The sequence below is a fragment of the Typopeltis vanoorti genome, chromosome 24 (genome assembly GCF_054136105.1).
Source record: "Typopeltis vanoorti isolate ZY-2024b chromosome 24, IOZ_Tvanoo_1.0, whole genome shotgun sequence".
Classification (NCBI taxonomy): Eukaryota; Metazoa; Arthropoda; class Arachnida; order Uropygi; family Thelyphonidae; genus Typopeltis; species Typopeltis vanoorti.
The window spans coordinates 49206683-49230137 of NC_143572.1; the positions used below are offsets into that span (position 1 = coordinate 49206683).

The window sequence follows — 23455 nt, forward strand, 5'->3', positions numbered from 1 at the left end:
ACCAAGATTTAAGACAAAAGATGAAAGCAGAGCACGTGAAGCTCTAGAAATAGAAGTAATAAATTCCAAAGAAGAGTTAAGTGTTAGAAAAGAGAAGTTGTTACTCGATGCCACCAGCTCATCAAGGTCTGAACAAGATAAGATTGAAATTGAAGAGTTTATTCATTTGATGTTCCAGCATTATCCTGGTGTTTTTACCGAGGATATCAGTTCATTGTCCTGCACTATCAAGGTAGAACATGCTATCCAGATCACAACAGAGTCACCTGTGTATGTTAAACAATATCAGAGCCCCCCCCCCCCCTTAGATACATGGATAAACTTCAGACACTGCTACAAGACTATGAAAAGACTGGCATCATTAAAAGATCAAATTCCCTGTGGAACAGCCCCTTCATATTGGTGGAGAAGCCTAATGGAAGTCTGAGATTTATACTGGATTTACATGAGGTTAACAAAGTCACCAAGCCTATTGATTTCCCTCTATGCAACATCGAAGAATTGTTAATAGGTCTGGAGGGAGCACGATACTTCTCAAAATTAGACCTGAACTCTGGCTATTTTCAGATTCCCCTTAGGCAGGAAAACAGGAAATACTTTGCCTTCACCACACGATGGCAAAAGTATCAACTCTGTTGACTTCTTCAAGGAGCCAGAAACTCAGCCATGAGTTTTCAGTGTCTGATGAACTCTGTTCTCTCGGACATGTTGGGGAGGGGAGTCATATGCTTCCAAGATGACTTGTTGATCTACTCTCCAGATTTAAAAACACACAAAGAAATCCTACTTGGTGTTCTAAACAGGACGAGCAAGGCATAACTCTCTTTGAAATGCTCAAAATGTCGGTTCTTCATGAAGGAAGTTGAGTATCTGGGGCATGTTGTAAATGAGGCTGGAATAGTCCTACTCAAGAGAACATCACTGCCATATTAAAGGCGAGAACCCCCACATCTGTAAGACAGGTTTGGAGGTACTTAGGAATGGTAAATTTCTACAGAAAATTCATTCTTGAGTGCTCAAAATTTATGGAACCTATTGTAAAATTAACCAAAAAGGGAGTGAAGTTTTCTTGAGGGGGGGGGAAACAAGAGTATGCCTACCAATCCTTGAACCTGGCCTTGACTAAATCGCCTATCCTCACTTACCCTAAACCCGGAAAACCATTCTAACTTTCAGCAGATGCCTCAAATAACTCCATTGCATCTGTCATAGAACAAAAGGAAGGGGAAGAATTTAGGCCTATTGATTTCCTCAGCAGGAAACTCTCATCCCCTGAAAAGAATTATTCAGTCATTGAGAAAGAAACACTAGCAATTGTTCGTGCCCTCAGAAAGTTTAAGTATATGTTGTTGGGACAGAAAGTCATCCTAAGATCTGATCACAAACCTCTATCTTTCCTATCCTCCATGAAGGATAAGAATCAAAGGATTATTCGATGGGCTCTGGAGATACAAGAGTTTCAAGTTGAAATAAATTACATCCCAGGAAAAATGAACGTAGTTGCGGATTACCTATCCAGATCATTGGACACTGAACTAGAGGAGAACGACAGTTCAGATAGTGGGATAATCAACTTGATACACAAAACCGAAGGGATGGAAGAAAACAAGAACAAACCCCCACATCTTCAAAATTGGGAAAAATTCATCATTGTAGAGGCCCAAAAACAAGATCCTCCAGTATGGAAGGGAGTATATCAAAAAGCTTTGAAAGGTGAGAAACTCACAGGAGAACATTCGTTTCTACATACATTACACATAGACAATGATGTCTTCTGTTATCAAAACAAGGCATCACTGGAAAATGGAAAGAAAAAATATTAGTTCCGACAGTTATAATCCCTTGGGTGCTACATACCTTTCATGACGCGGATTTAGCAGGTCATCAGGGTTTCTTTAGAACCTGGAATAGAATAAAAGATAGATACATGTGGAAGGGAATGCAAAGGGATGTCGAGGCTTATGTGTCCTCATGCCTATTGTGTCAGAAAAGATCAAACCACGGTGGAAAAGCCCCCCCCCAGCCTTTCCCCACCCCCATGCGTCCTTTTCAAGCTATAGCAATGGACATTATTGGTCCTCTTCCAACTAGTTCAAAAGGAAATAAATGTATATTAGTTGTGATTGACATGTTCTTTAGATTCCCAGAGGCCACAGCTATGAAGGACTAAACTGCACAAACCGTGGCAAACAAACTATTCAGATTAATTATCTCCAGATATGTTAACCCCCCCCCCCCCAAACTCTCCTTTCAGACCAAGGCTCAAACTTCACAGCTGAGGTCATGCTTCAATTGTGCAAATTGCTGAAAATAAAAAAAGCTATTCACCACTCTTATCACCCCTAAGGCAACGGAATGTGTGAAAGAATGAACAGAATCCTCAAACAGACACTCTCTAAACTAGCTAGCAGTCAAATATCGAACTGGGATAATTACCTCTCACACACCCTCTTTGCATGTAGAACTGTTCTAACTGTTCTACACATCAAAGAGGCCCCAGCTGTTGTATTATATGGGTTTGAGCCGTTGTTCGGCAGCAATTTTCGTAGCTCGAGAGCAAACACAGGATTCTCAGACATTGATGAATATCTAAATAATCTGATAATGGAAAACAAAATTGCATATGAGTTAGTGGCAGAATCTAGTAACAACAGTTCGCAAAAGGCAAGGGCATACGCAAACAGATTAAGGAGATATAAGGATTTAAAACCAGGGAACCTAGTTCTCCTAGAACAACAACCTGGCAACAGAAAGGGAGGTAAACTAGGGAAGAGTGCTGCAGGACCGTATGAAATTATCGAAAAACATCCCCGGTGAACTTCAAGATAAGAGAGACATCAAGCCGAGGAAAAATGTTCACCGTTCATTCAGATAGACTAAAGTTATTTAAGAACAGACCTGACTGACTGGTCTCTCTTAGGGACTCAATAGAAAGAATATTGAGAAAAAAGTGGAAATCTCCCAGAACAAATAACCACTGGAGAGTCACTGACAAGATTAAGCATATGAACCCAAGGCAAAAAAGGTCTAATACTCAAAGAAAGGAGGAACAACCTGTCCCGGATGGCCAATTTTCCAGTTATCAATATAGGACTTATGCTACTCCAGATCGTAAGAATGACATAGCTTTAAATAAAAACAAAAAAGGGGAAGAATGTATAAGTAGTGATGCAACAGGCAAATTTGTTCAAACTAGATACTACCTAAGACCAAAAAAAAGAGCAGTAGAAATCTGATTCCTCCACCAATAGACCTTATGTGAAAAATTTTTCTTTAATGAAAAATTTTTCAGAGGAAGAGTGAACCTTTGTTGGATTCAGAATAAAGAGAAATTAAAATTATTAATACTCCCTTCAGAATCCAACATAATCCACTATATCACTACACTTGTAAATATTATTTAATGTAAATCTCTTGTTATAAACTATTATTCATATAATTACCTTTAGTTTTTATTTTTGTTATTTAATCTAGGATATGTATTAATAATAGAAAGGACTCTGTGTAAAAATCACGTTCAGATTATTTTAATTATTCCTATATTGATAGCAGAAGAATTTGTGTTCATCGTAATTAATTATACATTAACTGAGTTGAAAAATATCCTTTTATTTAGTTTCTGTATATAAAGGTATAATGTTATGTAATGCTTATGCTTATGTACTGCTCTAATTGTTGTCATCATGGAAACGGAGTCAAAAGTAGAAAGCGTGAGCGTAGTAGCACGTGAGTTATGGACGTGAGATGGAATTGATATGAGCTAGACGGTGAGAACAAGTTTTGGCGGGAAAAACGGAGTGAAAATATGTAAACGGAAAGCGAGAGTAAACAAGAGCAGTGAGTCAGGAGTTGGTCAAAGCAGTTGGTCGGCAGTCAGTCAGCACTAGAACTAGGGAACCAGGGACGGAGTACAATCGGAACACTCAGCACAGTAAAGGCACTGAGAACAGTACAATAGAGATGAGGAAATAATTTATTAGCAGCACGGAGTTAAGTAAGAGGCTGTAGTACAAAGAATTAAGTGCTGTAATCAGATTACGAAGAATCGAGATGCAAATTGACAACTCAGAATATTGATATTATATCGCATCCTCACTCCCATTCTCATTCACTCAATCTATTCAAGTCTCCTTGTAAGGCCACAACATCTGCTGTACTGTTCATAGTTCATTCCAACTTTGCATCCTATGAAAACAACTGTATATATCCCCCATCCAAATCCTTGCTAATATCATTAACATACAGGTTAAACAGCCATGGTCCTAAAAGAGACCTCCCCTAAGGCACACCACTGGCTAGTGACTTTCCTCTTCCAAGATATTGCTCCCATGCACAACTTGCTGATATATGAAATAACCAATCTCAGTGTTTTATTCAATGAATCAATTCAAGGAGTTGTATGATGGGTATCAAGAGAATAATCGTTAATATACACCTGCTGTAATGAGTGTGGATTCTATATAAATGTATGTATAATAACCATTAATAATAATAATTGTAATAATGAATTGTGTTATTTTTATTTTTTTTTCATTCTAGATCAATGAATAAATTTCTCATTGCATTTATGCTTCTTCTTGCTTCGGAAGCTGTGATTGGTACTTCTTTAATGCATTCATCTGAAGTTCTGCATGAAAAATGGTGGTATTTACCTCCTAAACAAAGCAGTAGAGTGAGTACTTATTTACATTTCTGTTTGATTAAAATTTTGTTTATCTTACAGTGCTTATTGTTTTCAGAGACTATCTAGTAGTTATTATTTAGTTTAGTTTTGATTTATATTATGAATGAAACTGATCAATGGAAAAATGTTGAAAAAAAAGAGTATAGCTAAATGAAAAGTAAAATGAAAATGTATGAATTTAAATGAATGGAATGTAGGCAAGCCACTTCAAAATAGGTTGCCTATTGTTCATCACAGCCCTATGCAGTGAATAATAAAATATCTTTAGAAAAAATTGCTTTTGGCAAGATCATGACATGACAAGAAGGTTAGGGGACATGATATCGTTGAAAGCCAGAAAACAAGCTTAAGAATATGCACAACTGACATAAAATACATTTATTTTGTGATAAAAATTGACTTGTCTGGCTATAATATTAACCAATCAGTAGAGACTTGGCACATTAACCACTCAGCCTGGTGGGCTAAGTGATTAGTGTACCAGCTCTCTCACCAAACAGACTGGAATTGGATCCTGCTCTGCGCATGGATATTTGTGATTATCTTTTGGTGGATAATGAAATTTATATCAATCACCATTGCATTGTTTATTGGAAGCCAGAAATAACTAAATAAAGTTCAGTGTTTGGTCTCCACAGCAGAGTTTCTGGGTTATCTAAAAAACACATAAAAATGCAAAAAACTATATAGAAATAATAAAATGAAAAATTCTTTAGCCACTCACAATACTATCGTGTTCACCTTTTTTTCAGTGAATTACATTAAAAAATCAATTATATATATATTCTTATTAGTGTTCTAATTAATGAAGCGACCCTTTGCTACTTTCCCAACCTATTCTCTCTATCTTTAACATCAATATAGTGCACATCCCACCACTTTTTTCAGTATATCTGACAGTAATAGTTCTCTTTCTAAAAATAACATTACATTTAAAAAGTTGTCATGAACTTGTAAATAATTTTTGGTAGAACTTAAAGACATGACCTATTGGAATAATACATAATATAAATACTGTTTGTAGAAAATATTAGTTTCAGTGCCTAATTGGTATGCTTTCCAATCAGTTGCTGTTTGTTTAAATCCCATCATGCGTATGGATATTTATGATTGCTTTTTAGTGGGAGGTGAATTTCATCCTGATGTGATGTTTGTTTCATGTTTGGTGTCTATAGCAGAGTTTTGAGATTATGCAAAAAATAAATACCCACTCAAAAAAAAAAAAAGGAAGGAAAGAAAGAAAGAAATACCTGCACTCACAATACTAACGTATTATAGATTTATATCCTTTTGTGGGCAGGAGTCATATAAATATTTTTAAAAAATCAGAATAAATGTAAATCAGAAGTACATGTGAAGTATAATTTAATAATAATACACTTTTAATTTACATTGACTTTAAAGTTAATTTTTTTAACTTGCAAATTTTTATTTATTACTTCTGCTAATTTTATAATGAACATCCATCAGTCTCCTAATATATTTAGGCTTCATATCTCATGACAACATTTTTCCAGTTAATAGAAATTGGAACAATAGGTGTCTATCATGAAATCTAGCTGAGAATGAAGGAAGTGTATTTTAGTGAGGTGCTGCAGCTCAGATTTTGATATGCCTGTATTAAATTTGGGACTTAGCCAGTTGCTCTCTCTATTGGCTTAAACCAGAAATGCATATGATGGTACATGATTAGATTTCATAGTGGGTTGAAGTGTCACCCAGTTAACTCCCTCCTCTTCTGTTTTTGTAAGGGAATTAGGACAAACACTGAAAAGTCTGCTACTGGAACTGAACATCTAGAAGAAGAAGAACTAACCCGACATTAGAAGAAATGAAGATAGAAACCATCAAACCTGCAAAGTCGAAATCGCACTTTTGCAGAAGAACTTTAAAAGTACCACATGGACATATTGCATAATTTTCATTACTGAAACAAAGAAGACAAATGTAATGCAATTATATGGGTTGAAGACAAAAACACGCGACGTGTTTCTAAATAATAGTATGTAATGTTATATTTGGGCAGTAATGGTCAAAGAAAGGAAGGAGTAGTGATATCGTTCAACACCAAACACGAATATAATCTTTTTGATTGGAAGGCACTTTCAAATATTGTTATTTAGGCAAATGGGGAAATGGACAATTAACCTGATTTGTCTTGTGGATCCACAGAAGCTTATCCTAAGGCAGCAGTGGAGGAATTTTTCAAGTCATATAGAGCAGGTAGCTGACAAAGCAAATGAAAAAAGTTGTCCTTATTGGAGATCTAAACAGGAGAGCAGGAAATTAATTCACCAGGCATATAGAAATGTTTTAGGAACATTTGGAGAAAAGGTCAAGGCTAATAATAATAGTAAATATTTGTTTTGCTGGAATTCTGCTCAGGATAGAGGGTAGTCATTACTTACACAATGTTGCAACATAAAGATTTGCAGAAATTTACATTGAGAGAAGACACAAGAAATCAAAAAAGGCTTATATTATTATCAATATTGACCAAGTCATTGCCGATAGTGATATGTTTATGCTGATTCAGAAAACAAGAATGTACAAAGAATTTGAAATTGGAAGTGACCATCAGTTACTTTTAAGTACGATAAAAATGAATATCATATTGAAAAGAACTATGTAAAATATTTTTAAAAATAATTAAAATTGAGCAGCTTTTACAGGTAAAATGTAGACTCAACTATACAAAATTTATTGAGGAAAAAATGAAACAGTTCAAAAACATGAACCAGTCCTTGGAGTCTCAGTCTAAGTTCTGAAGAAATCATAGATTGGTTCAGCTAGAGAGGCACATGGTGAGATTGTCTGTAAGGCTCGAGCTGAATCAATCTATGAAGAAATCATAGATTGATTCAGATAGAGAGGCATGTGGTGAGGTTGTCTGTAAGGCTAGAAAAATAAGAATCACATTCACATTCTATAAAAAAGAGAATAAAGCTGAATGTGAGAATTACAGAAGAATTTCTGTACTATATGTTCCATGTAAGATTTATGCAGACATACTTGAACAGCTTCTGAGAAAAATTGTGGAAGAGAAACTTTGAGAAGAACAGACTAGGTTCAAGCCAGATTTTCACTTTATAACAATGAGTTGAGATATTATGGGAATATGACAAGGATCTGTACTTAAGTTTTGTAGATCTGGAAAAAGCATATGACAAGGTGCCAAGAGGAAAGCTTTCCAAACCATTCCAATTATATGGGGTGTATTGAACATTATACAGAGCAGTACACAGTCTATATTTAAGTTGTAAGTCAGCAGTTGTAATTGAAGGAAATACAGGATGTTTTGATGTAATATCAGATGTAAGACAAGAAAGAACATTATCTTCACTCTTATTCATCATCTATATGGATCACATTATGAATGAAAGTGGCATTAAACTTGATATTGAAATTGGAGGTATCAAATTTATCTCTATGCTTTATGCAGATGTTGCTATTCTCCTAAACACATCTAGTGCAAGTCAACTAAATTGAGTTAACTAAATTGAATAACAACTGTAACAAATTTGGCACGAAAATCAGCAATAAAAAGACCAAAATTATGAAAATAAGCAGGAAGGAATGTAGAAAACCTCAGCTACATTTTCAGTGGAGGACATAACAAGTAAAATATTTCATCTCTTTAAGTACAGTTTTTAGTGATGAGGGAAAATTAAATTTAGAAATAGACAACAGAATAAGCCAAGCTTGGATGGAAGGGATCCAGTTGAATAAATTTATATGAAATAAGAGAAATTAGCCAAAACACTAAACCAGCGGTATGCAGGACGATGTTCAAACCAATTTTAAGTTTTGAATGTGTGAGCTGGGTTAATAAAGCACTTGATCAAAGATTAGAGACTACAGATATGAGAGTTTCAAGAAAAATTAGGCTCCTGAATGGTATGAATGACAGAATCATATTAAAAATGAAGACATTAGTCAGAAACCTGACATTATTAACTTCAAGAATGTATGAACAGGGCTAATCTAAGGTGGTGTTATCACTTAATCAGAATGGAAGAAGAAAGGTTTAGAAAAACTACTGGTGTTTTATTATGAGATGGCTAGAAAAAGACCTAGAGAAACACTAATAGTGGTGGATTGATTCAGTCAGAAATGCCTTAGAAGCTTGAAATATTAGATACAACGATATTGAAGTACTGACAAATAATAGTCTAATTTGGAGGCATATTGCTGATAGGAGACTTAATCATGTAGCATTACATACTGAAAGACTTAGGTGTTGTTGATTATTCATGTTGGCACTTCTCAGTATTAACACCAACAGATGAAAAAAAAAAAGAATTCATTTATTGAAACTTACTAATATTATTATTATTATTATTATTCGTGACACCTCCAAGGAATCCGAACACTCATCACAGGAGGACACCTACTGTACAACTCTCCATCTCCACCACTACACCGAACTTCTACTACCAATCAACTACATCAGCATACAAATAATATTTTGCTAGTTTTCTAACCAATGTATTCAGAGTACAAATAATAACTCTGACATACAGAAGGTACTCGACTAAAGCATTGGAAATAATTCAAATGTAACTGAAACAAAACTAATATCTTGACAAGGCACCTTCTGTGGACTGGATAACTATAAAGTTAATTATTTGGAGAAGTCCAGTTACTTGGTCTTATAATGACTCTCACTTTGATCTTTAGCAAATTACTGCAACCATATTTTTTGTGGTTGGGGTAGTGCTTCATAGCTGATGCTGATTTCAAAAATGGTCTCTCAGACTTATAGCAACTTCTGTGTAATAGCAGTCTTATTACATTTAATCCTATGCGATGGAGTATCCAGTGCATGTCCTACCAGTCCTGACTTGCCAACTGATCTAACAGTCTGTGTACTATAGACTGAACTGCAGATACAAGGAACTTTGTACACTCCAGGATGTAAAAAAAAATGAAGTCGATTTTTGGGAGAATTGATGAAAATCGCAAACTGAGGGAATGGTTTGAATGTTTCAGCTCATTATCATTCCCATTACGTATGCAAGATATTTATATTATACAATTCAAGTTGTACAATATTATACAATACAATTTAAGTATTACTATCATTTTCTGTTGGTACTTGCACTTATTTTTGGCTATTTATTTTGTTATAGTTAATAAAAAGTTTTCTTATATATACAAATAGAGTAAAATACATTTCAGATAGTTTTTGTAGTTTATAATAAGTTACTGGTTTTAGTGATAAAGTAAGTTAGTTTATGTATTTATGTGTAACCAAGGGCCATAGCCATACTGGTTACTAGAGAATTAAATTAGCTTGAAGCAGTCACTGTGAGTTCAGTGACTGTATCTATGAGGTTTGATTTGATGTACATGTTAATATATTAGTCTCCTAATTGAATGAACTAGTTAGTATATTGGTACCTTAATTGGATATGATATGTGAGTTATAATGATCTCTTATACTATACGTTTAAAGTAATTGTCAACATTGTTTAGTCCCATGAGGTCTCTCAATCTTTTTCTGAATGCATATGCAGAGGTTATAGATTTGATTTCATTTAGGAGTTTATGTAGATGCTTGCTGCTAGGTAATCAAAGCATTTATGAAAATTCTTTGTTTTTGGATACTACCAGCATGTTAAGGTGGTAAGGAAAGCAAATGCTGATTATGAAAGAAATTAGCCACGCAAGCTAAAGAGAATCCCAAACAGTTTTTTCGATATACTGCAAGTAAAAGAAAAAATGTATATGTCAGAATGATTTTAAGGAATATCGATGGTAGGGAGGTAACTGAATTAGTTGATATATTGGAATTACTGAGTGAATATTTTGCAAGTACAATATCACCACCTACAAAGCGAGTATTTTGCAGGTGGTGATATTGCAAGAATGAAAGATCCAACAGGTTATATGGGAATTGAGGTGAATGAAATGGAGGTGAATAGTATATTACAAAACCTTAATGTGAATACATCTGTGAGTTTGGATGGTATTCCAGCTCAGGTCTTACGTGAAGCAGCAAAAGAATTGTCAGTGTCCTTGACCATTTTGTTTAATTTGAGTCTCAGGTCTGGGTTAGTCCTGAGGGGGTGGAAAGAGGGGAAAATAGTACCACTGCATAAGGGAGGTTCCAAGACTGCTGTTGCAAATTATCGACCCATCAGCTTATCAGGAGTCGTTGTCAAGGTTTTGGAGAAAGTAGTCAAGAGAAGAATACAGGAATGGATAGATGATAATGGGATACTGTATGGGGGACAACATGGTTTTGTGAAGGATAGATCATGCCTCACTAACTTGCTCACATTTTATAACACAGTGACTGCTGAGCTGGATAAGGGTAATGGGTTTACAGTGATTCTACTGGACCTTGCTAAGGTCTTTGACAGGATACCACATGTAATTCTAAAATTCTAATCATAGTAAACTGCAGCATATGGGGATGGATATAGGGTTGGTGAGATGGATAGGAGGGTGGTTGACGGAGAGATATCAGAGAGTAGTTTATTCAAGAGTAGAGTCCAAAAGATGGCCTGTGACTAGTGGTGTGCTGCAGGGTTCTGTTCTTAGACCACTACTATTTAATTTGTTCATTAATGATATTGGAAAGGATCTGAGAGGAACTATTCATTTGTTTGCTGATGATGCAAAGTTGGGTAGAGCAATAGTGAATGCACATGATGTCAAAATTTTGCAAGATGATTTGGATAGATTGGGGGACTGGGCTAAGGAGAATGGATATCAATTTAATGTGGCAAAGTGTAAGGTTATGCATTTTGGGGTGAAAAGATTAACAGCAGTATATCACATTGGTGGAACCGTACTCCAGGAGATTGATGAGGCCAGGGATTTGGAGGGTGTTGATGGATAGGGAGTTTAGGGGCACATTGCAAAAGTGGCTAAATTAGCTCATCAAATCACTTGGTTACTGAAGAATACTTTGATGAGCAGAGACAGGCAAGTTATTGTTCCTCTGTATCGAGCCTTGATAAGACCTCATCTTGACAACTGTGCCCAGATCTGGGCACCAGGGTTTCTTCTTGATGGGGAGGAGGTAGAGATGATCCAGAGGTGAGTGACCAAGATGATATCAGGTCTATGGAATGAACCTTATGAGAAGAGGTTGAAGATTTGTGAGTTGCAGACATTGGTTGATAGGTGGAAGAGGGGTGATGTGATTGAGACATTCAAATTACTGAAGGGTTTCTATAAGATTAATTCAGAGGGTATTTTTCAGAACAGGTCTGGTGGTGGGAGGACTAGGGGCTATCCATGGAAACTGGGCAAGAGTGTTAGAACTAGGTTTTTTGCATCGAGAGTGGTGAATGAGTGGAATAAGTTGCCAGAGTCTGTTGTGGGTGCCATAACTGTGAGTGGGTTCAAGGCAAGGTATGATAAATACTGTGTGGAAGCTGAATAGTTGTTGACATAATGTTTAGGGCCTCCCTCGATGAGTCTAAGGAGTCCTTGGAGTTGCCTGTAATAATAATAATAATAATGTTCCAACCGCAGCATAATCCATAGTCTACATTATATACCAGGAAACTTTCAGCGTTCCTTTTTACATATAATAGACAACCATAGAAATATAATTTCTGTAGTGCTAGAATATTATGAATGACAAACAGATTGTTGGTTGAATGTATGAAGTCAGTAGTGGTTTTGGCTCCAATTATTCTGTTTTGTATTCATATTAATGAAAGCAGATTGTTGTAATAATCTCCACCCCAACAGGTAATGCTATATTGCAGTGAGGAATTTACTCAAGAAAAGTATAAGCATCTCAAGAATGCTGCATTTACAAATTTTTTAACATAATATATTCTGTTAATTATGAACCTAAACTTATTTGTTAAGAAAGTGTTGTGGGAGTTCCACTTCAGATTGCAATCGATATGGAGGCTCAAATAATTGACTGATTTCGTTTTTTTGATTATGCTACAGTTACAATTTAGGATGTCACTACATTTCCTTTCATGCATTTTATGGTTATATTATGATCTAGCTTATCTGTTAACGTGAAGTACGTATATCTTGTTTTATTAGTATTAATGTTAAGTCCATTATTGCTAAACCATTTATTTAGTTTTAACATATGACTGTTCCGATTTTTTAGATCTTCAAGAGTCGTTTCAGTGTATATTTATGTTGTGTCGTTGGTGAAGGATATCATTTTGCCAAAAAGTTTGTATTTACATAAATCATTAACATATATTAAAAATAGGATGAGTCCTAGTATTAACCCTTTGCGGGACTCTGTATTTTATTATTTTTGTTCGCTTTTAAATGTGCTGCAGCTGGTATATTGTTTTCTATTATTCCGATTGGATCTGAACCAATCATCAGTAATTCCTCTAATACCGTATATTTACATTTTCTGTAGCAATATGTCATGATGAACACAGTTGACTGCCTTAGATATATTAAGAAAAATGACTGCTGTGTGCATTCCTTTATTTATTCCACTATAGACCGTTTTGTGAAGCTCCAGTAGCACTTTTTCAGTATTGTATCAGGATTTTAACCGATATTGATTAATCGCATAAAAGGATATGGTATTTAAATAGCTATTTAAGTATTTTCTTTATTAGGATTTCAATAACCTTTGAGATTGTGGATAGTATAGATATTGGTCTGTAATTTTTGATTTCATTTCTGTTATCGCCTTTAAATCGTGGTACACTGAAGCAGTCTTTAAGTGTTCTATAAATTTACCGTGTTCAAAGGATTTATTAATGATATTTGTAAAGAACTGTAATTTGTGTTTAATGATAATGTTTAGTTTTTTGGCATTTATATTCTCCCATCCCATTTTTCCCCCTTTTTTTTAATCCAGTTACTACACTCTTTACCTTGTCTTTGTTTACTGTGCATATACATGAAATTCTTAATCCATGGAAGGTGACTCACGTACTTTCTCCTTTCTGCAGGGCTGAAATCACAACGACCATAGTTTGTAAAGTGGTTGTTCATTTTGTTAAGTACATTGGTGATGTCATTGCCCTCTGGGAATTCCTGTGTTTTCTGCTTTGTGTTACCTATTATCATATTAACCAACCTCCATTCTTTACTTTTATCATTCATACAAGAAAGAAATTTCGATAGGAGATAATGTTCTTTTTTCTGCTTTAAGGTCAAATTTTGATAATTTAATGTTGCTTTTCACAGAAATCAAATCATATATAGATATACTATTGTTAAATGAAATATGGATCAAACAACTTGAGGGTGATCATTATTCTCTTGCAAATTACGACACATATTATGATTGTCATGACTATAATCGTTCAGGTGGATTAATTCTATTTTTAATTCTATTTTTTTCGATGCTTATGATAGAGCTTCTTTTTTGTCCTTATCATATTTTTTAATTAATATGTTATCCAGTGTGTGTGAACATCCTTTTTTATAGTAACTCTTTTGTGATATTGCGATTTGGTGTCTGCATATTTAATCATTTTGATAAATTCCTCATATAGTTGGTTTGAGGCAGTTGATAATGCTTTATGTAGTTCTCAAGTTTATTATAATTGGTGCCAATTTCGAATTCTTAATGACACAGCTCATGTCAGTGATATTAGGTAAGGATAGATTCAACAGTATTGAATGGTGATCTGTTATTTTGCTAAAGTACATTGCAGAGGATACCTCATAGGCCATTCTGTTATTGTCTTGTCCTTTGAAGAGTCTTGGATGTTTCCATGTGCTCCTTTACCTGCTTTGGCTATACAACATCAAATTCCTGAAATCAATGCTGACAGAAAGACCTCCACCATGATAGCAACATTATAGAGGAATAAAGATCAATGCAGATGATACAAGAACATATAGAAACTGCAACAACTGCCTTAATACTGAACTGACACCCACTCACATGTTTACCTATCCAGCAATTACAGCAGCCTTGCAAGTAATCGGCCATTCTGTTTCTTATGAATATGTTATCAATACAACTTGCTGAGTTGTTCGTTTCTCTCATATTGCCATCGATGTAAGCAAGAAACTCATAAGTAGATAGTATATTTTTATATTCTTCAATTTTACTATTATTCTTATAAAGGTCCAGATTTATATCCCCCACTAGTATGACATTGTCATGTTTTAAGGTTTTTAGTACATTATTTAGCTCTGATAGAAAGATATCAACTGGGCCATCGTGTACACAGTATATAGCAAATATAAGGATATTCATTGCTGTGTCATAAATTATTACAGTTTCAGAGCTTTGTATTTTTGATTCCAGTCTATGAAATTTATAAATATTTTTCCTGGCATATAGAATTAATCCACCTGAATGATTATAGTCATGACAATCATAATACGTGTCATAATTTGCAAGAGAATAATGAGCAACCTTAAATTGTTTGATCCATATTTCATTTAACAATAGTACATCTATATATGATTCGATTTCTGTGAAAAGTAACATTAAATTATCAAAATTTGACCTCATTGACCTGATATTGACATGATATATGTTGACATTCTTTAATGAGTTTGTAGTAGTGTCAAAATCAAACCTCCGTAAAAAAAAAATTTATGGAGGTTAGATTATATAGTTTTTTACAGTTTGCAGTTACATCAGAATCTAAGCTATTCATGTGGAATCTTAAACCATTTGGGTCTTCATTGTTCCAGTTATTCATAGGTAACATTTAGATTTACTGCCTTCTTTGACTGAGTTCATTGAGGTTACCCAGCATTTTTATTCCTATCACTTTTGTGTTGTCATTCTTTCTCATGAATAGTTTACCATCTCTTGCCCATACATACATGACAGCATCACTTGCTCTCTTTTGTTGTAGTAGTGTCAAAAAAAATTTTCAATGTGGAATGAAAATCTTATTAGCAAAGGACTTTAGCTATCTTTTCTGATGCACTGCGATGGAAATAGTTTTGTTGTGGTCCTATTTGTTGGTTACAGGATGGATGGAGTGTATGTAGTATTTGATCTGTTTTACATGGGCTGTTGCCATTGGCTAAAAATATGTTATGAAAGTTCCTGAGCTCTGTTTCAAGGGCTGTGTCAAGGGAACAAATAGTCCTGGCTTGGTGAGTAACTGTTTAAGGATGTCATAGTTTTGGGATGGGTGATGGTGTGATTTTTTATGTAAAATATATACTTGGGAGTTGTATCACTAGTGTATCTAGAATCTCGAAGGGGAAAGCAGTTGTTATTTTCTTTGTCTATTGTGAAGTTTGTTTTAGGACGTTGGCTGTTAAGATGTGCTAAAAATAAATTATATATTTAGTTTAATCCTTTATCCAAGTGTAAGCAAACAAAGTTTGTACCTGAAGTATCTTCAGGATTGGGACAACTCGTGGCAATGGTAGTAAATGCAAAGCACATCTCCTTGCAGACATGTATAATGTTGGTTGGACTATAAATTATATATTTAGTTTAATCCTTTATGTAAGCAAACAAAGTTTGTGCCTGAATATCTTGAGGACTGGGACAACTCTTGACAATATATGGCAAACTTGTGGGAACTTGTGGAAATATGCATTGATTCAACCTTGGTATCACCTCTGGGTTTAGCTCCCACTCCCACTGAAGAGATCTCAATAAAGGTCGAAACCAGTCTGGGTAGTGACCATTCCCATAATGCATAGCATTATACATGTCCACAATGAGATGTGCTTTGCATTATGGGATACCAAGGAAAGTAATGAGAACTCAGTCTGTCCACCTTTGCCACAAGTTGCCCTGGTCCTGAAGATACCTCATGCGCAAACTTTGTTTGCTTACACTTGAACAAAGGATTAAACTAAATATATAATTTATAGTCTAACCAAGTGAAAAAAACTTCCATGTGCTAAAAATGTATCCAATGTGTTTGGGCCATTAGGCCAAATTGTAGGCATCATAAACATAATGCAGCCAGACCATTGGTTTTAAGCATACCTGTGTGAATGCTTGGTTTTCAAAATGTTCCATGTAGAAGTTGTTGCTGAGGGGGGGGGGGGGCTTACCTATTCCATTTCATTCATTCCATTCTATTCCATATATTTTTCCTTTTCAAATGAAATAACTAGAACATGGTGAATTGGAATAATTCATTTGGAAAGGGCTACGAGAAGTAGAGCAGATGTGGCCTTGCAGGAAGATTTGAATAGACTATGTGAGTGGGCAAATCATTGGAGGTATCAGTTTAATGTTGCAAAGTACAAGGTCTTGAAATTTATTAGGCAAGGTTGGGATACAGAGTATACAGTTAATTGAGACATTTTGTAGGAAGTGGAGAAGATGAGAGATCTGATAGTTGAGGACATCGAGTTGAAGTTTAGGGGTTACATTGCTAAAATTATAAGAACATCCCATGTGGATTATGGTGATAATGAGGAGGATGTTGACATGCAGAATCAAAGAGGTTTTGGTTCACTTGTATAAGGCTTTGATCAGATATGGACTGCTGTGCATAAATTTAGTCACCTGGTTTTCAGGGGGATGAAGAGATGTTGGGAGGGTCCAGAGAAGGTTTATTAAGTTAGTGTCAGGTCTATGAAATGTCAGATATGAGGAGACATTGAGGGGGAATACAATTTATAAAGCCTTGTGAATAGAAGAAGAAGAGGGGAATTTCAATTAGAGGAGGCAAGGGTAGAACTAGAAGCCATCCATGAAAGCTGTATAAGGAGGGTGTAAGCAGGGGAGTGAGACGTAGGTTCTTTGCATGGAGAGTGATTGGTGAGGGGAATGCATTGCTTGAAAGTGGCGTGCAGAAACTGTGAATGGGTTTAAGGCAGGTTCGATGATCTTTTGGCATGAGAAAACATAGGCCTCCTGCGATGATCCTTTGACCCCATGGAGGTCAGATGTTAATAATAATAATTTATATCAGACAGAAAATGTTGCTTAATGAAATCAAGGGTCTCTGCGAAAGGCTGAGGGTTAGACAATCCAACATTCCTGCTGTAGAGACTAAACATGGAACTTTTTCAAACCACTTCATGCTTTTAGTATAGCATTGTCTCATGCTGAATGATGAAATGGTCTATTAATTGTGTTCTATGACTAGTTTGCATATTTTAAGAAATGAAAGTTTATGAAATTGAATGCCAGGATGGCTGCAGTGTGATTTGCATGGAATTCATTAAAAGGACATTCTGCAGAGCACTATAGTATTTGTGGTATTCCCCCCCCCCCAACATATAACAGCGAAATAGAAAATAGAAAACTCTTCTAAATGCAGAACACAAAGCTGAACCATAATTCCCTCATTGCAATTGCAAGAGGGAATCTCTGCTAAGGCACTCCAGAGTCTCTCATGCATTAGACTCTGATTCAGTAACTTTCTTTCAGTAACAGCATTATTCTGATTCAGTAACTTTCAGACATCCATTTTGCTAATCATAAACATCTAATCACTGTCATATGGAGCTTGCCCCCCCCCACACATGTGTTTATATATTATTATTATTATTATTATTATTATTATTATTATTGTATGGTGTCTCCATGGAGTCAAAGACTTATTTCAGGAGACCCACATTAACCATTATTCACACAATATCTGTCACAATTCTCCTTAAATCCATTCACTGTTGAGGCATTCACAATTATCTCTGCAATCCATTCCACTCATACCCACTCCTCAAGCAAAAAATCTAGTTTACACACCCTTATTAACCACACACTCTTACTCTCCTTACTCGTCATGTATTGAAAAATTTCTTTTGTGTCAGTCTTATAGAATTCCTTTGATATCTTCTAAGTTTTTATCATGTCCCCTCTCTTCTGCCTGTTAACTTAACTCTGCAACCACACATGTACCCATACTTATAGGGTGCATTCCCCATACAGCTGTCACCAGCTTTATCATTTATCTCTGAATCCTGTCCACCTCCTGATCCCCCAAGAAACCCAGGTGATCAAATTTGTACACAGTAGTCAAGATGAGGCCAAAACATAGCCTTATAAAGAAGGATAATAACCTCCTTATCTTTACATGCTAGTATATTTTTCAACATCCAAGTAATCCTTTAAGCCATTTTGCAAATTTTTGTAATATGTCTTCTGAACTTCGACTCTTTATCCATCATCACCCGTCCCTGGCCTGATCAATTTTCTGCAGTCCAATACCACCAACATGATACAGAGTTATGGTTAAAGAATTTCTACTAACCATAACAAAGGTGAAAAATGATTTTATTATTCTTTATTCTTACTCCATTCCGATAATGCTATGCAATAAAAAAATGGTTCCTTTATCTGCTTTTCAGAAACTTCCATATTTTTCTTTCTACTCTTAAAATTTAAAGTGTGGATATATATTGTTATCATATAAATAGCTTTTATTTTTTATCCCATATTTTTTCATTCTACAGAAATGGCTGCAGACCTATTGGATATTAGTATTATTTTTGGTTAAATAACTAGGGGTTATTAACTAAAAGAAACTTATTCAGGGATTTGCTTACTGAGGAATTTTAACAAATCAATGTGTGTGTGTGTGTGTGTGTGTGTGTGTGTGTGTGTGTGTGTGTGTGTGTGTGTGTGTGTGTGTGTGTGTGTGTGTGTGTGTGTTCGTGTGTGCACGTGCGTATTTTACAAAGTTCTTAAATATCTATTAGATTCGTTTTGTTCATCTTTCCACATTCCTTAAATATAGCTATATGAATTTTATCAAAAATTATCTATTTGGAATCTCTTAAGCCATCTTAATTTCTGTGCTGGTCAAACTATTTATGATGACAATTGGAAAAACATTTCAAAACACAAATTTTTGATGGCTTGATTTAATAACTGTCATATTTGTACACAAAAACTCAATTGTGGTTATTACAGTCAGACAATTTTTATTGATATAATGTAGAAAAATGATACAAAATAAGTTTTAGATAATTTTGTCTGAGAATAAGTGCTATATTTTATTTGGTTTCAGTTGGACCATCTTTATTAACAAAAATTATGCAAATATATGCCACAGATCTCATATAGCAGTGCCTTGTTATATGAGAGTGTAGTATATAAGGAAAACAAATCCTGTGTCAATTGTTTGATAATGAATAATGTTGTTATACAAGAATGGCATTTATAATTGTGCTTCATTAAAAAATGTTAAGTGTTATTATTATTATTATTATTATTATTAAAAAAAGTAAGTGTTATTTGAGATTTGTTTACTTCTGTTACTTTTTTATTTTTTATTGCTTTTTTTTTATTTTATTTCAGTACATATTTGTTTTATTTTTATTATATTACTTTTTGTTGCTATTTTATTGTTTCAGAGCGTAAGTGTTTTGCAAGATTTTCTTTCATTCGTAGTGCTATTTAATTACATTATTCCCATCTCACTCTACGTTACTTTAGGTAAGTGATCCAAAGAATTTATTGATATTAAAATGGCTCCTTTACAATCACATATGAGACATTCTTGGTTTCATCCATTATCCATGTGTAAGAAAACAAAGTTTGTGTGTGCAGTTACTTCTTGACTGGGCTACTTGTATATAGAGGCTGATGACTTCACATTAATTGCCTTAGTAATCAATAATGTAATACACATATCCTCATGGACATGTATGATGCTATGCATTATAAGAATGGCCATTAGGCAGACCAGTTTCGACCTTTATTAAGGTGAAAAAGTAAAGTAGTAAAGCCTTGAGTAGTTAGTATAGGGGTACAAGAGAGCTTGATACCGTTAGGAGAAAGAAAAGACAGATAGATAGCATGAGAGATAGAGAAAAGGCCTCAGCTCTTTTATTTCATCATACAGCCAAAGGCTATCAATTTTCCTTTTTCACTAATCTCATATAGATGAACAACCAAAAAACCAACAGAAACTAAAGCGCAAAGATGACTGATACCCAGATGGTTATCCCCATCTGGTTTAACTACCTTGAGTTGGCCTTATCTGCATGGGATTGCTCTCAGTCATCCCTGCAATTGACTATAAGACCACATTGAATTATTATTATCATTATTATTACTACTGGTATCTCCATGGAGTCAATAGATTCATTGCGGGAGACCCAAACTATAAAAAACAATATCTATCATATCTCTTCTTGAATTGATTTACAGACGAAGAACTCACAACTGAGTTAGGCAATGCATTCCACTCATTCACCACCCTCCAGGCAAAAAACCTTGTTCTCACATCCTTGTTAACCACACTTTTCCTTAATTTCCAGGGATGACCTCTTGTTCTTCCATCACTATCACACAGCTGAAACATTTCCCCTGCATTCAATCTTATAAAAACCTTTTAGTGATTTAAATGTTTCTATCATATCTCCTCTTCTCTGCCTATCAACCAACCTCTGCAATCCACAAGCTCTCAATCTATCAATGTAGGGAGCATTTTTTACATCACTCACCAACTTAGTCACTCTCCTCTGAACCCTCTCCACAACCTCCTCATTTCTGAGAAATCCAGTGACCATACTTGAGAACAGTAATCCAAATGTGGAAGTATCAACGCCTTATAAAGGGAAATAATAACCTCTTTATTTCTGGATGTTAGTGTGCTCTGTGTTCCTCAATAACCAAGTAATCCTATATGCAATCTTGGACACCTTAGCAATGTGTCCCCTGAACTCCATCTCCCTATCCACCAAACACCCCCAAGTCCCTAGCCTCATCAATCTCTTGGAGTACCGTTCCATCAATGTAGTACACAGCTGGTAATCTTTTAATCCCAAAATGCATAACTTTATATTTTTCCACATTGAACTGACATCCATTACATTTTGCCCATTTTGTCAGCTTATTTAAATCATCTTGCAAACTCTCAATGTCAGCTTGATTTTTTATTGCACTACCCAGCTTTGCATCATCAGCAAACAACTGAATAACTCCCTTTAAGCCATTTCCTATATCATTTATGTACAAATTAAACAATAACGGCCCAAGCACAAAGCCGTGAGGCACACCACTGGTCATCTGCCTCATCCTGGACTCTACTCCTCTGTACACCACTTTCTGGTATCTCTCCCTGAGCCATTCTTTTATCCATATCACTAGTTTAGTATCCATCCCCATCTGCTCCAATTTGCTTTTTATTATAAAAAGTTAATAAATATTGCTAAGGCAGGATTGACCTTTAACAAAACCATGTTGGTGCCCTATAGAGTATCATATCCTGATCCACCCATTCTTGAATTTTGTCTTTAACCAACTTTACCAATACCGAGATGGTAACTGGTCTGTAATTAACTACTGCCGTTTTAGAGCCAACTTTATGCAATGGAACTACTTTGCCTTCCTTCCACTCCCTAGGGATCATACCAGAGTTCAAACTTAAGTTAAATAACCAAGTAAGAAGCATTTACAATTCCTTTGCATGTTCATGCAACATCCGAGCTGATATTCCATCTAAACCTAGAGCAGTGTTTGCATTTAAATTTATCAATATACTAGGTACCTCTGATTTATTAACTTCAATACTCACATTAGCTATTGCTACAGGTACAGAAATATCCTCACTTGGGTGATAGACTTTTGAAAAGTGATCACTCAGTAACTTCCAAAGTCATTCTTCCTTTTACTTGCCACATAGTGGAAGAACTCTTTGGGATTACGCTTGATCTCCTTAGCTAAGGTCTTCTCATAATCTGATTTAGCTTTTCTTACTATGCTGGTAACCTTCCTAGCTTGAGTCTTGTACTACTCATGGGTGTACTGATCGCCTTTCTCCTTGTAAATTCTCCATAACATTTTATTTTTTTGCAAATCAAGCTTGATACTACTACTCATCCATCTAATGCCTACCTTGTTTGTCTTCCTGACCATGGGGATACATTCTGATATTGCCTTCCTCAGATGCCCACTGATTTTATCCCATGCACTGCTAACATCTTTCCCCTGCAATATGTTATGCCATGGGATGGCTGTAAGCTCACTCCGAAGCTTGTTATAATTGTCTAACCTGTAGTTCCATATATACCCCTTCCTAAGAGAGAAATCTACAAATTTTGCTCAAATTATCCACAAAGTTGTGACTGAATTGAAAGATCCTGGAACTTTTCATTATGCCTCTCTGATATATATGCTGTTCTGATTGGCTCTACCAGTGTTCCCCACTCTTTCAGCGAAAGTTCTAAAAGGTCAGGTGTTAACGTTGTACTCAGAAATTTTGCATTTCTGACAGGGTTTGAGACACTGATTAGCAATATGTCCGATTTCCATGTAGTTGAAACATTTAGATTTGGGGCAGTTATTACCACCCAAGTAATTGTATGAACCACAGTTATTGAGGTCTCATCAGTGGGAGTCAGACCCAGAAGTGATGCCGAGGTTGAAGTAATGCAGAAGTTATGTTTCCATATACAAGTAGTCAAAAGCTGTAATTCCAAAATTCACACCTTATTATCTCTGCATTAGAGATAGATGTTGAAAGTTTTTTTCATTTGGTTATACTATAAATTAAAGATGCCAAGAAATTATATTCTTAGTTTCATCCTTTATCTAAGTATAAGCAAACAAAGTTTGCTCATGAAGTCACTTCACAACTGGGCTACTTGTATATAGAGACAGATGACATCACATCAATTGCTTGTCATGGTGATTTAATAGTGATTCTTTAGGTCACTCAGTGAGATTTAGAGTGATCTTATAGATCATCAGAGTTTTTGGGGATGTACCCTGTACTTTAACAGTAACTCAATAAAGGTTGAAAACAGTCTGGGTAGTGGCCTTCCCATAATGCAGAGCAATAATACACACCTGAAAGGATGTGTACTTTGCATTATAGGATACTAAGGTAATTAATGTGAAGTCATTACCCTCTAGATACAAGTAGCCTAGTCATGAAGAAATCAGTTCCTGTCATCATTTGAGACATT

The 23455-nt window shown here is 35.2% G+C and overlaps 1 protein-coding gene across 6 annotated transcripts in view; it reads left to right on the top strand.

Annotated features, from left to right (window-relative positions):
• LOC150093183 (phospholipid-transporting ATPase IF-like) overlaps nucleotides 1-23455 on the top strand; it is a 799705-nt gene that overhangs the window by 198004 nt on the left and 578246 nt on the right. For 5 of the 6 annotated variants that reach the window (XM_090413774.1, XM_090413776.1, XM_090413775.1 and 2 more), the window contains exons 9-10: nucleotides 4540-4672; nucleotides 19895-19976. In XM_090413774.1, the coding sequence (XP_090269900.1) occupies nucleotides 4540-4672; nucleotides 19895-19976 (215 nt within the window). The remainder of the gene's footprint in view (nucleotides 1-4539; nucleotides 4673-19894; nucleotides 19977-23455) is intronic. The other variant, XM_090413778.1, reaches the window with a different exon arrangement.